The 16,875-nt window shown below is 43.5% G+C and overlaps 2 protein-coding genes across 5 annotated transcripts in view; both read left to right on the top strand.

Moving 5' to 3' along the window:
- LCP1 (lymphocyte cytosolic protein 1) overlaps positions 1 to 3,597 on the top strand; it is a 59,076-nt gene extending 55,479 nt beyond the window's left edge. For all 4 annotated transcript variants that reach the window (XM_061133493.1, XM_061133496.1, XM_061133494.1 and 1 more), the window contains exon 16: positions 1,436 to 3,597. In XM_061133493.1, the coding sequence (XP_060989476.1) occupies positions 1,436 to 1,568 (133 nt within the window). In that variant the 3' untranslated portion in view covers positions 1,569 to 3,597. The remainder of the gene's footprint in view (positions 1 to 1,435) is intronic.
- An 11,020-nt stretch (positions 3,598 to 14,617) lies between these two features.
- CPB2 (carboxypeptidase B2) overlaps positions 14,618 to 16,875 on the top strand; it is a 54,091-nt gene continuing 51,833 nt past the window's right edge. Inside the window, exon 1 of the mRNA XM_061132995.1 lies at positions 14,618 to 14,691. Within this exon, the coding sequence (XP_060988978.1) occupies positions 14,618 to 14,691 (74 nt within the window). The remainder of the gene's footprint in view (positions 14,692 to 16,875) is intronic.

Below are 16,875 nucleotides of genomic sequence, written 5' to 3'. Positions count from 1 at the left end.
CAGGCAGATTCTTTACTGTCTGAGCCACCAGGGAAGCCCAAAATACAGAATCCTAACAATGGCTATGGTGGCAAGATCATGCATTTTTTTTTTAAGTTCTGTTTTCTTATTTTTGAACAACTTTTCCTCTATATTTTATAATGGAAAAATTAATTGTACTTCATTAATCATTAATATAGAGGAAGTGACTGAGAGATGGACAAGGAGAAAGAATGGGGTACTCTTGCCTGGAGCTCTTAGATTAATGTGATCACCAAAGTACGAGTAGTTATTTCAGAAGAGTGGAGGGGGTCACGGGGCCTCGGGTGGAATGAAGAATCTCTGGAGCAGCCATTGTAAGAGGTTGCTAGATAACGAACGAGCAGAATAAAAGAACTGCCAGATAATAATAGTGTGGGCTCATTTGCAAGTAGACTACAACTAATAAAACTATCTTCCTGTAACTATAAACAGAGCAAAAATATTCTGATGCAGCTATGGTAATCTTATGTGAAAAATGTGTAATATAAAACTCTGGTTATTCTACGATTATAGTAGCATAAATAAATACACATGCATGTGGGCAAGAATTGGAATGGAAGAAGGAAGAGAAGAATGGATGGGGGGTAGGGTGAAATTCCCTGGAGGTCTAGTGGTTAAGACTCTGAGCTTCCAAAGCAGGGGGCATGGGTTTGATTCCTGGTCAGGGAACTGAGATCCCATATTCCTTGCAGCCAAAAAAGATTAAAAAATAAAGAAAGAAAGAATTGATGCATAGGGTCATGGTATTACAGATGCCTTTCCTCTTTTTTTCTGCCTTCTAAACAATGTTCTGTAGCTGAAGTGGAGTCTGGAGTCTTTCCCTAGCACACACTCTTGTTCAAGTCTGTGACTTTTTCTGCCACAGTGGAGCCCAAGCAAATAAGCACCAAAAGTGGTGGGAGCTAGGAAGCTCTTTAAGGACAAATAATACATTTGGTAATTATCATAAGGCTGGACAGCAAGTTTGATGGAGTTGGGAGCTTTGTCAATTTAAGACTTGCCCACAAACCTCGAGAGGAAGCCAGTGATTGATTGGCTCCAGCCGCACCAGGAGTGACCTCGGCATAGTAGATAGTTTACAGTATAGAAGGCTTCCCTGGTGGCCCAGATGGTAAAGAATCTGCCTGAAATGCGGAAAACCTGGGTTTGATCTCTGGGTCTGAGAAGCTCCCCTGGAGAAGGGAATGGCAACCCATTCCAGAATTCTTGCCTGGAGAATTCCATGGACAGAGGAGCCTGGCGGGCTACGGTCCATAGGGTTGCAAAGAGTCAGACGTGACTGAGTGACCAACACTTTCACTTCCTTTCATAGAGTATATAGTGTATATTAAATAGAATGACAGTAACTCTGACCCTGTGGGGTCCCCTTCATACTTGCTCAGGCTCCCCTCATCCCTCCTCTTTTCTCTTTTAGGTATGCCATCTCTATGGCCCGAAAAATTGGAGCGAGAGTGTATGCGCTTCCAGAAGACTTGGTGGAAGTGAACCCCAAGATGGTCATGACCGTGTTCGCTTGCCTCATGGGGAAAGGAATGAAGAGGGTGTAAAGCCCAGCGGGTGGGCCGGGGGGGTGTGCGTGGGTCTCTGGCTGCTCAGGGCCGGGTGCTCCCAGGAAACATGGGAGGAGTCAGCCATTCCAAAGTTTCAACTTGATGACATTATACACGGTTCCAAAAAAAAATGTATGTCTGTTCAGCCAAGTAACCTTCGTGTATTTAACAAAAAGTGCTTTATTCTTTGCAAAAGAGCCAGTCTCTTACAAATATTTTTTTATCTTTGAATTGATTGCTTCTTTGAAAATGTAGAGAAAAAGAGATCTTACTTCCCAGGCACCTTTCCTGCGTTTGCCATGTAGTCAGGTATAGAAGCCTCAAATGTAGTTCATTTTAACATAATCTTTCAAACCAGCTTACATTGTCTGCCCTTCTTGTTCGGGGTGAGAACCAGGAGGGGAGAATCATCAGAGGGGAGAATCGTGAAACCAGCCCTAAAGCTGGCTTCTGGAGGCCATCATTTGCTCTGTTACAAGCCTCCTTCCTGCCGCCCTTCCACCTGTGTCTACCTGTTGTGACTTTGCTCTCCACCCCTGCAGAACCTGCCCTCTCTGTGGCACACCTCTGCTGGCCACCCTCCTCTCTGGGCCTTCTGGGTCATCTGACAAATCAGGCTGTATTGGGGTCCCCAAGAGTGTCTGGTAACCTCCAGACCTAAGACCATTAATCATCAGAGCATTTTCTCAGAACTGTGTCTGCTAACCTCCAGAACTAAGACTTATCATCAGAACATTTTCTCAAAGCTAGGGTCCCAGATGTCATCAGATTTTATTTTTGCAGTCAATGAGGAGCCCTCTGTTTTTAACTCTAGGATATGGGCTCTGACCAGGTCTACTATCTTAAATAGCGTGCCTTCAAATAAATTCGTACTGTTGGTTTAGGGTTATGTTCAAGGAGGGTGTCATTGAGCAGCAAACCACTAGAGGGTACTGTGGAGTCATAGCTAAGTTTCTGATCTCAGGTGCTGCCTCTCTTGTGTATTTAGCCCTGTGTTTTAGGTCTTGGAGAAGGAAATGGCAACCCACTCCAGTGTTCTTGCCTGGAGAATCCCAGGGATGGGGGAGCCTGGAGGGCTGTCATCTTTGGGATCGCATAGAGTCGGAACCGACTGAAGTGACTTAGCAGCATTAGGTCCTGGAGAAGGAAATGGCAGCCCAGTCCAGTATTCTTGCCTGGAGAATTCCGTGGACAGAGGAGCCTGGCGGGCTGCAGTCCATGGGGTCGCAAAGAGTTGGACACGACTAAGTGACTAATGCTTTCATTAGATCTAGTTATTACAGTGTGGCTAAATATCTGGTGACTGGAAACTGCCTGGCTCTGATTTCATTTGCTCTTAGATCATAGTGCATGTGATGTCTGCCGGGCCATAGGATCAATGTTTACTTTTTTGGTACCCCCAAATTCCCAGGGGTCATATGTGCCAATGAACAGTGCCCCCACCTCAACCCCAAACCTGACCCCCACCAACACACTCACATACACACATACCTAGCCAGGTATCAAGCTGGCTAGGAACTGGCACAGTCGCTTTATGAAGAGTTAATTTACTGGATATTTAAAGAATTCCTAAACAAAACCCAAGGAACTCAAGTGCTCTTGAGCAGTTCTAATAGACTGCAATTTCCTTGAAAACTTACCAAAGGCTAAATATCAACAGAGCATTGGGCACCAATGCCAGACCCCTTCTGTCATGGTGGAAGGGCTCATGGAGGAGGTATCTGCTTTAGGGGTGGTGTGTAGTGGAACTTAGTCATTTTTCAAAGCAACTGAAATGCATTGCCCTGGTCTGCTCCTTGTCAGTCGGCTCAGGAAGCCGAGATATGGCTTCTCCCAGCCCATAATCTGTATTTCTGCTGCATCTGATTGCAAAGTGGTTGGTTTTGTCTTAATCTGCACTTAATGTAGCCCCCAGACAATTCTCCCCCCATCTGCCTCCAGGAGGAATGTTACTGCCTTAATGGAAAATGAAGATAAAATAATGCTCAATCAAGATCTCTCCAAATAAAATGTTCCCCTTATCAGACGTCTTCTGAAGGTTTCATGAGCGTGTACTGTAACTTATTCATTCAGCCAACATGCACTGAGGGCCTGTGTGTGCCAGGTTTTGGAAATATGCCCATAAATGAGGCAGGCCTTGAGCTCAGCTGATTGAGAGAGACTGATCAGGAAAAACAAATCCACGGACAGGTGCTATGAGTAATTGATGAGGGCAGGGTGAGATGGGCTTACCCAGAGGAAACCGCCAAAGGAGAAATATTTTAGCTGAAAGTTGAAGAGTAAGTTGGCGGGAGTTGGACCAAGAGGAGGCTGAAATGAAAGGTAAGACACAAATTCTCAGAAACACATGGAACCCTCTTGGGCCTAAAAGTCAGACTTGGGGATTGGTGTGAATGGGCTTCTAAGAGATTTGAGGAGGAATCTTTGGGGCTGGCGGTCTCTGGCGTCTCCTCTCTAGTCTGGGCCACACATTGGCTGGCGGGGGTGATGCTGAAGAAGGATGCATGCAGAGGATGCTCAGAGGGCTGAAGAATTCTGCTGTAACTGGCTCCCTCGGGTAGTCTGCTGTTTGGCCTGGTTACATCCTGACTTCCCGAGGTGTCCCTCACCCACACAGCTGCTGGAAAATTGGGCTCTTGTGCTTAAGCTGTGTGTCCCGGCTTCTCCAGCAGTACTCTTTGGAGATGGCTCTTTTCTGGCCTAATATTCCTGCAGCTTCTACACTTTCAAGATAGTGGCCTTCCCTACATATCGAGAGGTTACTAATGCTAAGTGTTGTCTTTTGTATGTAAGACTGCCTAGATAGGTCCTGACCAGGAGGACTGAACAGGTACAGGTAAGCAGAATACTATCAAGGGAAGAAAACTGAGTCTTGGAATATAGCAATCAAAGCAGGACAATTTTTCTTAAAAGATTTTTTTAGGTTTTTAATGCTAGTTCCTTTTTTATTTTTTAACTCTAGTGGACATCCCACTAGTTACATTTCTTTTTTAACCCATGTAATCTCACGATTATTTTTTTGAGATAAATTCTTTATTTGACTATACCAGGTCTTCATTGCAGTATATGGCATCTCTAGTTGGGGCATGCAAACTCTTAGTTGTGGCATGAGGGATCTAGTTCCCTGACCAGGGGTAGAACCTGGGCCCTCTGCATTGGGAACACGGAGTCTTAGCCACTGGGCCATCAGGGAAGTCCCTTTCAAAATTTAAGAGTTTATTTACATTTTAGTCTATCCAAGTATGACATCAGAAAGTAAAATTGTACCAAAAGCTCTACAAGTGGAAAGCCCACCACCTTCTCACTGCTGTGTCTTTGAAGCCAGCTCATATTGGTTCTAGTTAACTCCAGTTGTCAGAACATATAATTTTGAACTTGGCCAGGATGAGGGTTTTTATACCGCAGAAATAATCAGACTCTACAGATCGGGTTTTTTATCCCTTGAGAGCTGGTTTATCGACCCACCACTCCCTCTGCCCCAGTCCCTCAGTTTGTATTGTTCTAGACACATTCTGTGCTCTTGTTACACACACACAACTTTTTACTGGAAATGTTAGCATGCCATACACAACATTCTGCGTTTTCTTCACACCATACCTTTGCGATTGCTCCATGTTAGCAAATAGAGACCTGCCTCAATCTTTTCAACAGATGCACAGTATGCTGTCATATGGATGTACCAACCTGTATCTAACCAGTGGCCCATAAAGGAATGAATATTGAGGTTGTTTCCATCCTTTGCTACAGCAAATAAAGCCACAGCGAAGACTGTGTCCACTTCTTGTGCTCAGAATGTTCATTTTCATTTAACAGGTGCTTAATCAAGCTTCTGCTCTGTCAAAGGTATTGAACATTGGAAAGTAACACTTAAATCCTCCTTTGAAGTTTTCTGAAAGTATTTGACAAAGAACCCTGAGCTAGGATGGCTTGAACCCCTCCCATCTTCTCCATTTTCTGTCTAAAGCAGGTTAATCCAGCAAGGAGATAATATGCACAGGGAAAATGTAATCAAAAGCAGAATGTGATCCCTGCTATAACAAATTTATAAATGAAGTATGGGGGCTTATGTGCATGTATGCTAAGTCGCTTCAGTCATGTCCGACTCTTTGTGACCCCATGGACTGTAGCCCACCAGGCTCCTCTGTCCTTGGGATTCCCCAGGCAAGAATACTGGAGTGGGTTACCATTCCCTTCTTCAAGGGACCTTCCCCACCCAGGGATCAAACTCAGGTCTCCTGCATTGTAGGTAGATTCTTTACCATCTGGGCCACCAGGGGAGCCTACGGGGGTTCAGGGGGGAAATTATTTCTGAAGAAAAGATTAGCAACATTTTACAGAAGAGTTGAGCTCCAACTAGTGAGAAGTGGGCAGGAACCATGCCCCGTCATGTTCACGTCCCCAGCAGTGCCAAGGACTTACTAGATTTTCAATGAGAGCTGGTGAACTTTTTACAATTATTTTGTATTAGACATGAACAAATGTTTCCTGACTGTGAGAGATGCCAAGCAGAGAGAAGTCATTGGGAGAAAAGTTGCGAAACAGACCTTTTGGCAGAGTTTTTAGAAGGGGATGGATTCCTGTTTGTTTGGAAATTATGCCATTCGAGCCTGGCTGAGGCAATGCACTGGACTAGAGGGGCTTTTCAAGCCTCAGCCAATCTAGTGATTTTACCGCCCTAAGCACACGGGCTTCCCAGGTGACTCGGGGGTAACTAACCCACCTGCCAAAGCGGGAGATAGGGGTTCAATCCCTGGGTGAGGAAGTCCCCTGGATAAGGAGATGGCAACTCCATATTCTTGCCTGGAGAATTCCATGGACAGAAGAGCCTGGCCAGCTACAGTCTATGGTGTGGCAAAAAAGTGAGACACGACTTAGCAACTAAACAAAACACACACACAATCTAGTCCATCCTTTGGAGCACAGCTATGGTCTCGATTGTAAAAAGTATGGAAACTCAGTCCACCTTAAGCCAGCCCACCTTGGACTGATCCTTAATACACAAGAGACATCCCCTTGGACTCCCGGTGTGCCTGGGTGGCTCCAAGGCCCACCTTCCCCGCAGTCACTCTGCCTTTCGTCAGCCAGCAGCTGTGGAGCTGTCATCAACCTTTGCTCCCTGTCCCCCTGCCCCCAAGATGTGCAGTGCTCTCGGATTAAATGCTGGCGCTGCTTATGGAGTGGGATGCGGTACATCTCTGCCAGCCCGTGATCCCGTAACCGGAGCTGATGCTCCGCCCAAGTCATAGGTGCTGACGGAGCCTCTTGTGAAATCTGGTTCCTCTGACAGTTTCCTAATAAAATTCCAATAATTAAACTCTCAGCTGCCAAGGACCGCTGTTTCCACAATGTCCTCTCTCCCCATTTTTTGTAAGACAGAGTTTACTAACTGAGGCTGTGCATGGGTGATCAAAAAAATAGGAAAAAGGAAATTGTGTGAATGTTTTCGCATGTCTAATGTCTACATATACTTAGTAATCCACCTTAGGTCCAGCACAAAAACACAGATAAACCAGTCAGTACCCACGATCTCACCTTTAACAACTCAGGGACAGGTTGGGAAAATGGCAGGGATGTTTATATTGGGCTGGTCAAAAAGTTCATTCGGGTTTTTCCATACCATCTTACAGAAAAACCCAAATTGGCCAACCCAATATTAATAGGCATGTAAAAAAATGGGGAGTCCCATTTAAATAAGTATTTTGGTTAATAAAGAGTTACTGTATATAATTTTTGGAATAATAATTTTTAGAGGATTAGGAATGCATGCAAATATTTAATTCTGAAGTTCTGTGCAATACAACATAAGAGTTAATGATCTGGCTGGCCGCGTTGTTGTACTGGGCTAGACCAGGGGCCCACTATTAAGAGTCACAATGTTCAAACCTCCTTGCTTGAAGAATGGGGCTCAGGCCAGGGGCACCCAGAAGCTGGTTAGAATGACAGAATCTCATCCCCATCCCAGATCAAATATATCAGAATCTTCAGTATAATAAGGTTCCCTGTTATTCCATGGGTTTTCTCATTAAAGTTTGAGAAATACTGTCATGAAAGAGATGTCTTCTTTTTTTTTAATATCTATTTATTTATATTTATCTATTTGGCTGTGCTGGGTCTTGCAGCACATGGGATCTTCATTGCCACATGTGGGATCTCTTGGGCTTCTAGGTGGCATTAGTGGTAAAGAACCTCCCTGCCAATATAGGAGACATGACACACAGGTTCCATCCCTGGGTCTGGAAGATCCCCTGGAGGAGGGCATGGCAACCCACTCCAGTGTTCTTGCCTGGAGAATCTCTGGGGACAGAGGAGCCTGGAGGGCTACTGTTCACAGCAAAGAGTCAGACGTGACTAAAGCGACTTAGCATGGATCTCTTAGTTGCAGCATGCAGGATCTAGTCCTCTGAGCAGGGATCAAACCCTGGCCCCCTTCACTGGGAACACAGAGTCTTAGCCACTGGACCACCAGGGAAGTCCTAAGAGTAGAAGCCTTCCTAAAAGATCGACAGTTGATAGGCAGCTAAATTTTAACCAATGTTAAATTATCCTTTCCCAATCACACTAGATTTGAGAGATTAAAATAGCCCTCCCCCAACATTTTCCCATCACCGTTGTCCATGTGAGGTAGCCGATGTGGTTCTGCCCTCCACCCAGGTTTACCCCCATCGCTCAGCCTTGCTTTTTGCTGTCCCTCTCCCCCTTCATCCTTTTCTTCTTGGTGACACCCTCTCCCAGGCCTCCAAGACTGCACGCCCCTGTCCTTCAGGGCACACTTAAGGTGTCTCTTGGAAGAGCTCTTCCCGGCTGCCCAGAGCTGCCGCTTCACTGCAAACCACCTTCTTGGTGCCACGTCAACCTAAGTCTTTTCTCCTTCCTTACCCTTGTATGTAACGTTCCTTCCATACCCACATCAAGCCAGCTGACTTTTCTGCCACCATCTCGGTAGCAATCTCTCTGTGACTTCCAGTGACAGTTGGGTGACTTAGTAAACCTCACTGTCCCCGAGGGAGGGGACCACAGCCCTTCAGTGCCTACTCTTTTCTCCTACAAAACCCACACTTTACAGTGACTTTCTACAGAGATAGCTCCATCACTGGTATCTTTGCCAGTTTCCCACTGGCAAAGAGAGAGCAAAGTGCCTTCCAATCAAACAGGTATAATATGCAAAGGTCCAGCAGATGGAAGAAAGAAGCTGGTTACTTTTGAGGAACTGAAAGACTAGAGTGCCATATCATGGGAAAGAGATGGACTGGGACTTCCCTGGTGGTCCAGTGGTTAAACTTCACCTTCTAAAACAGGCGGTGCAGGTTCGATCCCTGGTCAGGGAACTAAGATCCCACCTGCCTTGTGACCAAAAAACCAAAACATAAAGCAGAGAAATATTGTAACAAATTTAATTAAGACTTTAAAAATGGTCCACATTAAAAAAAAAAAATCCAACAACAGATGGCCTAGTGCAAGGAGTAGGGCTGATTATCAGACTCAAGGATGCTTGAGAATCACCTGGAGAGTTTTAAAGCAAATGTTTGAGATCCCACCATGAGATTCAGTGCTTAGAGGGCTGGTGGGCCCTGGAGTCTGCATTTTCCACAAATATCCTCAAAGATTAGGGGACTTGCAGGCCACCCCTGGAGAAGCGCTGGTCCAGTCCAGTTGTTTGCTGCCCTGGCTGCACAATGGAATCGTCTTGGGAGATTTACAAGGTGCTGGCATGTATGCCCTGCCCTCTGACGATCTGATATAATTGATCTGATGGGCAGGCAAGGCAGCTGGATATTTAAAAGATGTCCAGATGGCTTACTGGCAGTCAAGTTTGAGAACTGATGGGCTACAGCATCTTTAAAAAGCAGAGAGACCAATAAAAGGGAGCAATGGTTAGAAACAGGGAATGCGGGAAGGAAAGTGTTTTAAGGACAAACCCTGCTTTCTTCACAATTTAACCATCCAGCCAACAAGCATTTACCTGTTTGGGTACCTACCAACACTCCTGGTGCCACAAGTCCCCAACTCAGTATTTGCAGCCAAAGCATCAGAACCTGGGATGGAGTCCTTGCCTTCAAGCCTCAAATCTCCTTCTTCAGTGGCTCCCGGATGGCATCATCTTTCCTCCCCTTCAGAAACACAGGGGGCTGGATACACCAGCCCTTTGTGTAAATTATAAAACCTTCGCTCTGCATGAATAAACATGAGAGAGTGTGTGTGGAGGGAAAAAACATTTATCAATTATGTGTCTTCCAAACCTCCCAAGATTATGCAGCTTTAATGGCTGAATGATTTTGAAAGGAAAACTTGTAAATTGAGCTGCACCTGAACTCATGATAAAATGCCGTGAAATTAATTGACTCTCTCAGTGATTACCTAACAGGATGCCTGAGCTGCATATCCAAATCCAGGCCAGGCTAGATCATGGTTGCTATTGTCATTGTTCAGTCGTTCAGTCGTGTCCAACTCCTTACAACCCCACGGACTGTAGCCCTCCAGGCTCCTCTGTCCATGGGATTCTCCAGGCAAGAATACTGGAATGGGTGGCCATTCCCTACTCCAGGGACCTTCCTGATTCAGGGATCAAACTTGCGTCTCTTTCATCTCCTGCATTGGCAGGTGGATTCTCTACCACTGACCCACTCAGGAAGCCCCCAAAACAGAAGTTTACAGCTCTGGAAGAAACAATTGCTGTATTATTTTTGCCACCTAGTGTTCCAAATTGACTCGAGTAAATATACAAATTAGCTGGGCCCCAGGGGGCCTGATTCATTGAGATCAATCCCCCAGGACCAGATTGTCTTCTGGGGCTGTGTCTCATCCTCTCTTTGGGAGCAGCAGAAGGCGAGGTCGGTTGTCCCCAAGGTCACCATGACCTGGATAAGGCTCTGGGCAGAGAACACTTTGGCCCCTATCAGCTCCCTTCCTGACTTACCTTTTTCTTGATGAATGGGAAATACTGAACACCTGTTTTGCCAGTCACTTTCAGATGAGATCCCTCTGAATTCCCACAATAGTCCTCAGAGATAGCTTATCATTAACCTCATTTCTCTGAAGGGAAAACTGCACCTTTGAGAAGCTAAGAGATTTGTCTGTGAGCTAGGGTGGATGGAGTCCTCATGATCAAGCTGTTGTGTTTTCACTTTCTCTCTCTCTCTTTCTGTCTGTCTCTCTTGCTCTTCATGCGAGATATTTAAGAGTTAAGTCCGAGGAACTTGGAGGAATTTGGGCTGTACACAATTGTGTAACTACCACTATAATCAAAACACAGAATTTTTGCACAACTCCAAACAGTTCTCCTGTACCTCTTGTAGGTTAATCACTTCCTTTCCAGTCTCAGCACCTGGCAACAACTAACCTATTTTCTGTATCTGCAGTTTTGCCTTTTATGGTGTCATATAGATGGATGTCCAGGGGCTTCCCAAGTGGCACTAGTGGTAAGGAACCCACCTGCCAATGCAGGAGACGTAAGAGACGTGGGTTTGACCCCCGGGTCAGGAAGATCTCCTGGAGGAGGGCATGGCAACCCATTCCAGTATTCCAACCCATTCCAGTAGCACACATAGATGTCCAGAGTATATAAATACCTCCTACAAATCAGTAATAAGACAAACCATCTGATTAAAAATCAGGCAAATAATTGGAACACACATGCACATGCACTCACACATATAATTATGGCCAATAAGCACAAAAAAGCTTCTCAACATTATCAGTCTTAGAAATTTAATTTAAAGAGCAAATTAGACACCACCACACACTTACTAGAATGGCTAAAATGAAAAAGACTGCTTCAAATAACAAGGATACAGACCAACTAGAACTCTAACATATGGTTGTTGTTGTTATTGTTTAGTCACTAAGTCATATCTGACTCTTTGAGACCCCATGGACTGTAGCCTGCAAGGCTCCTCTGTCTATGGGATTCTCCCAGCAAGAATACTGGAGTGGGTTGCCATTTCCTTCCCCAGGGGATCTTACTGACCCAGGGATCGAACCCAGTTCTCCTGCATTGCAGAGGGATTCTTTACCACTGAGCCACCTGGGAAGTCTAATATATGGTTGGGGAGGGGGGCGTGTAAAATGATACGACCACCTTGAAAAAAGCCACTGGAGTTTCTTATAAAACTAAGCATCTCTGACCTAGCAATTCCCTTCCTGGATATTTACGCAAGAGAAACAAAAACATTAGTCCATCAAAAAAGCTCTGTACAACTATATTCATAGCAACTCTATCCATAGCAGACCCCAGCTGAAAACATCTCAGATGTTCATTAGTAGGAAAATGGATAAGCAGAGTTATATTACTCAGCAATAAATAGCAATGAATTGCTGGCACATACAGTAACATGAAAGACTTTTTAAAATACCCTGAGTGAAGAAAGTTTAACACAGAAGAGTACATGTCACATGATGTAGACTGAATGTTTGTGTCCTTGCCCCTGACCTGCCCCTCATTTACTTGTTGAAACCTAAGCCCCAGTGTGATGGTATTTGGACGTGGGGGTCTTTAGGAGATGATTAAGTCATGATGGTGGAGCCCCCATAAATGGGGTTAGTGCCCTTATAAAAGAGACCCCAGAGAGCTCTCCATCTTTCTTTCTGCCACAGAAGGATACAGCAAGAAGGGGGCCAGGAAGCAGGTCCTTATCAGATATTGAATCTGTGCCTTGATCTTGGATTCCCACTCTCCAGAACTGTGAGAAATAGTGTTTACTGTTTAAGCCACCCAGTCCATGGTATTTTTTGTTTTTCAGTAGCCCGAAGAAACTAGGACAACATGTGATTCTGTGGAGTTCTAGATCAGGCAAAATTAATCTGTGTAATACAATCAGAGCAGCTACTATTGGGGTGGAGGGGGTGGTAGTAATTCATTGGAAGGAATATGCAAAATTTTTCTGAAGTGATGAAAATTTTCTATACCAGACAGAAGTGCGGGTTACTCAAGTGTACATATTTTTTGGAAGCTCTAACTATATACTTAATATCTGTATTTCATTGTATGTACCCCAATTTTTGAAAGACACTGCCCACTGCTGTCTAGGACAGTTTATAACGCCTGCTGGTCTGTAGGAGACAAAAGAATAACTAGATCAGGAGTAAATAAGCCAGTGACTAAGTCATGTCACCTGACTGATTACTGGATCTTTGAAGGTCACCGTGTTAGCATGGCATATAAACTCTGAAAACCACTGTGAGACCTTTGGAAGCCCAGGGGCTGCTTGAAGACTTGTGCAAAGGAGAGAGACGTGAGCAAAGAGAAAGAAAAGCAGAAAAAGAAAACAAAAGGCTTCCAAATGAGCTTAGAAACTCAGGTTCCAAAACACAAAAGAAAATCAAATGCTAAGGGAGGCAGCCAAAAAACCAAAGCTCAGAGTATAAAATCACCCCAAATACAATTAAACTTCTAGAGGAGCCTGGCACAGACTTAAAAATGAGTATTCTGAGGATTCTCAGCCAGAGCGCTGAAGAAACCACATTCATAAAAAATCAAACGGTAAAATATTTTGTCTTAGCATACAGTTGCTTTACAATGTTGTGTCCGTCTCGGCTGCACGGCAGTGAGTCAGCCACACACGTACACATGTCCCCTCTTCCTTGGATTTCCTTCCCATTTTGGTCTCCACAGAGCCCTGAGCAGCGCCCCTGTGCTCCGCAGCCTCAGCAGTTATCTCATTACTTATCTGCTTTATTTATCTATTTCATACACAGCATCAATAGTGTGTATACGCCAACCCCACCCATCCACCCTGCCCCTCCTTCCCCCTTGGTGTCCATACATTTGTAATGCATGTCTGTGTCACTATTTCCGCTTTGCAAGTCAGTTCATCTATACCATTTTTCTAGATTCCACATATATGTGTTAATGTATGATATTTGTTTTCCTCCTTCCATCTTACTTCACCCTGTATGACTCTAGGTTCAGCCACATCTCTGCAAATGGCACAATTTCATTCCTCTTTATGGCTGAGTAATATTCTGTGGTGTATATGTACACCACAGCTTCTTTATTCATTCCTCTGTTGATGGACATTTAGCTTGCTTCCATGACCTGGTTATTGAACAATAAAATATTTTAAGTGATACTTTAAAATACAGATGTAAAAACAACATGGATAAATGTGAAAAAGAGCCAGTTGCAAAACTTGGAAAATACTTATATAGCTATTAACATTTTTAAAAAACCCACTTCAATTGAGTATGAGTCTGAACAAGACACAGAGGATGGAATATTGTATTTGAAGATAATGCTGAGAAGTGAACCCAGAACTCAACATACTGAGACAGAGATGATGGTTTTTGGGCTTCCCTGGTAGTTCAGCTGGTAAAGAATCTGACTGCAATGAGGGAGACCTGGGTTCAATCCCTGTGTTGGGAAGATCCCCTGAAGAAGGGAATGGCTACCCACTCCAGTATTCCAGCCTGGAGAATTCCATGGACTGTATAGTCCATGGGTCACAAAGAGTCAGACACAAATGGGTGACTTTCATGCTCACACATTTTAAAAACATGAAAGGACATGGATCTCCAAAGGGAGATACTATAACCTTCCATACAAGTGCTACTTCTCAGTCATAAATTTGAAAAATTTGTCAAAAATTTGTCAAAATTTTGTAAAAAAATTGAAAAATAAAGTCAAAAGATTTGAAAAACTCACCTTTGATGTTTTCCCCTGGTTGAAAATGTTGAAAAAGACAAAAGCAAGGGAGGACCTCATTAGTACTCCGCAGGGGACCTCCCTCAGCATGGGCTGTGATCCAGGGATCAATACTCTATGGCTATGGTTCTTCAACAAACCAAACACGTTTCCGCCGTATTACTGTCTTTTGTATTCTTGGCTCATCTCCCCTGAAGAGTTAAATACTCTCTAGATAGTCTACACTGAGAATAACAGCTCAGCGTACTTTCTCTTTGAGGGTGGAAATGGCAGTGAAGTCGATTGATCACAGAAATGAGAGGGAACAGGCCATTACAGTTTAACCAGTGTGTAAAGAAGGCTCTTGTGTAACCAGCTATCTGGACCCTTCTCTTTGGAGAGTTTGGTTTTATAGCGAATTGCTGTGGGGATGAAGCTTTATAGCTTGGGCGTCCTTGTCGCCACCATCCTGTTCTGTGGGGAGCATGCCTTCGCCTTTCAGAGGTAATCCGCTGGACTCCGAGGTGGTGGTGGGTGGTTTTCCCCATTTGCTTGGCCCTCCTGGAATCGAGTCAGTGCACTGGGCTAGGGAGCAAAACATTCAAGTCTGAAGGTCACCTCTGCCTGAAACTTTCCATATGTTGCTCTTCCAAATTGTAGATTTCAGTACAATAACGCTCTCACTAGATCTAGGGTCTTTTTTCTTTTCTGGCTCTAGTTTTATTACTGAGAAAACTCTGAATGATATGTATATTCAGCAGCTATGAAAATTAAAGAAATCGAGTCTTCTGATTTTTTAAAGTATTTATTTACACCTTAACACTTCACATGATTTATATTTTTCTTGTCTTCACATATATGATGTGTTGACTGTGGATGATTTATTTATTTTCGTACATGGAACATGGGAGGGAGAAGAGAATAAAGTTGGAGGTCTGGGTTGTGCATAGGTGTTCAGCATGGAATAGGAAAGGAAGAACAGGTGTGTTACAGGAACACATGTGTGAACATATCTTGTTCTTATTTTGCTTGGCAGAGTGATTCCCTTAGGACTTTCTACTATAAACCACTCGAAAGAACTCTAGCATATATAAACATGATGTAAATACTTCTGAGGCTATACACACTATTGTTATTAACTAGTCAGTTTTTAAGCTTTTCAAAATTGATATTATTTCCTTTGGAATTATCTTTTTAAAGTTTTCATTTTGTAAATCCATGGCTGATTCATGTCAATGTATGTCAAAGACCACTACAATATTGTAAAGTAATTAGCCTCCAACTAATAAAAATAATTGGGGAAAAAAATTAAAAAAATAAAGTTTTCATTTATTTTTTAAATTGGTAGACAATTGCTTTACAATTTTGTGTTATTTCTGCTATACAACAACAGGAATCAATCATAATTAAATATGTGTGTATGTGAGTGTATATATATATATGTGTGTGTGTATATATATATATATATATATATCTACCTTCCTCAGCCTCCCTCCCCTCCCCTCAACACACCCCTTGAGGTCATCACAGAGTGCCAGGCCGGGCTCCCTGTGTTATTTAGCAACTTCCCACTATCTATTTTACACATAATAGTGTGTATATGTTAATGACACTTTCTCAGTTCATCTGACCCTCACCTTCCCCTGCTGTGTCCGCTAGTCTGTTCTCTGCTAGGTTCATCAGTACCATTTTCTAGATTCCATATGCATGTGTTAATATACAATACTTGTTTCTTTCTTTCTGATTTACTTCACTCTGTGTAAGAGGTTCTAGGTTCATCTGCCTCACTGCAACTGACTCAACTCTGTCCCCTTTTGTGACTGAGTAACATTCCATTATTGAAGTGTGCCACAACTTCTCTATCCATTCATCTGTCGATGGACATCTAGGTTGCTTCCGTGTCTTGGCTGCTCTAAATATCTCTGCAATAAACTTTGAGGTATATGTGTCTTTTAGAATTGTGGTTTTCTCAGGGTATATGACCAGTAGTAGAATTGCTGGGTCATAGAGTTGGACACGACTGAACTGACTGAGCATGAACGTATAGTAGATCTATTCCTAGTTTTCTAAGAAATCTCCATACTATTTTCCATAATGGCTGTATCAGTTTACATTCCCACCCACAATTCAAGAGAGTCCCCTTTTCTTCACATCCTCTCCAGCATTTATCGTTCGTAGATTTTTTTGATGATGGCCATTCTGATTGGTGTGAGGTGATACTTCATTGTAGTTTTGATTTGCATTTCTCTATTAATGAGCAATGTTGAGCATCTTTTCATGTGTTTATTGGCCATCTATATGTCTTCTTTGGAGAAATGTCTGTTTACGTCGTCTGCCCATTTTTCGATTGAGTTTATTTTTCTGGTCACCAAGTGTCAAGTAACAAATTCCATCACCAAAGGATTGTTAAGAAATTGACACAGAAGTCAAATTGCTAGGGTAATTGGTTCCTTATGTCTCTATGTAGTGTCAAGAAATGAGATGACTGTGATTTCTAAGGTTCTTGCTAGTTTGAATATTGAATTACTTGGATAAAGGATATAGTTTATCCAAGTAATTGGATATTACTTGGGTAAAGGAGAGGGATAGAAGAATTGCTATCAACACATCCAACCTGGATACTGTAGGCAATGACAGCATCATTCCCAGAGAGGGAAAGGGGAGGAAGTGCATGAGGATTTAGCTTCT

Source organism: Dama dama, chromosome 30 (genome assembly GCF_033118175.1).
Source record: "Dama dama isolate Ldn47 chromosome 30, ASM3311817v1, whole genome shotgun sequence".
Lineage (NCBI taxonomy): Eukaryota > Metazoa > Chordata > Mammalia > Artiodactyla > Cervidae > Dama > Dama dama.
This window is presented reverse-complemented; position numbering and strand designations above follow the sequence as displayed.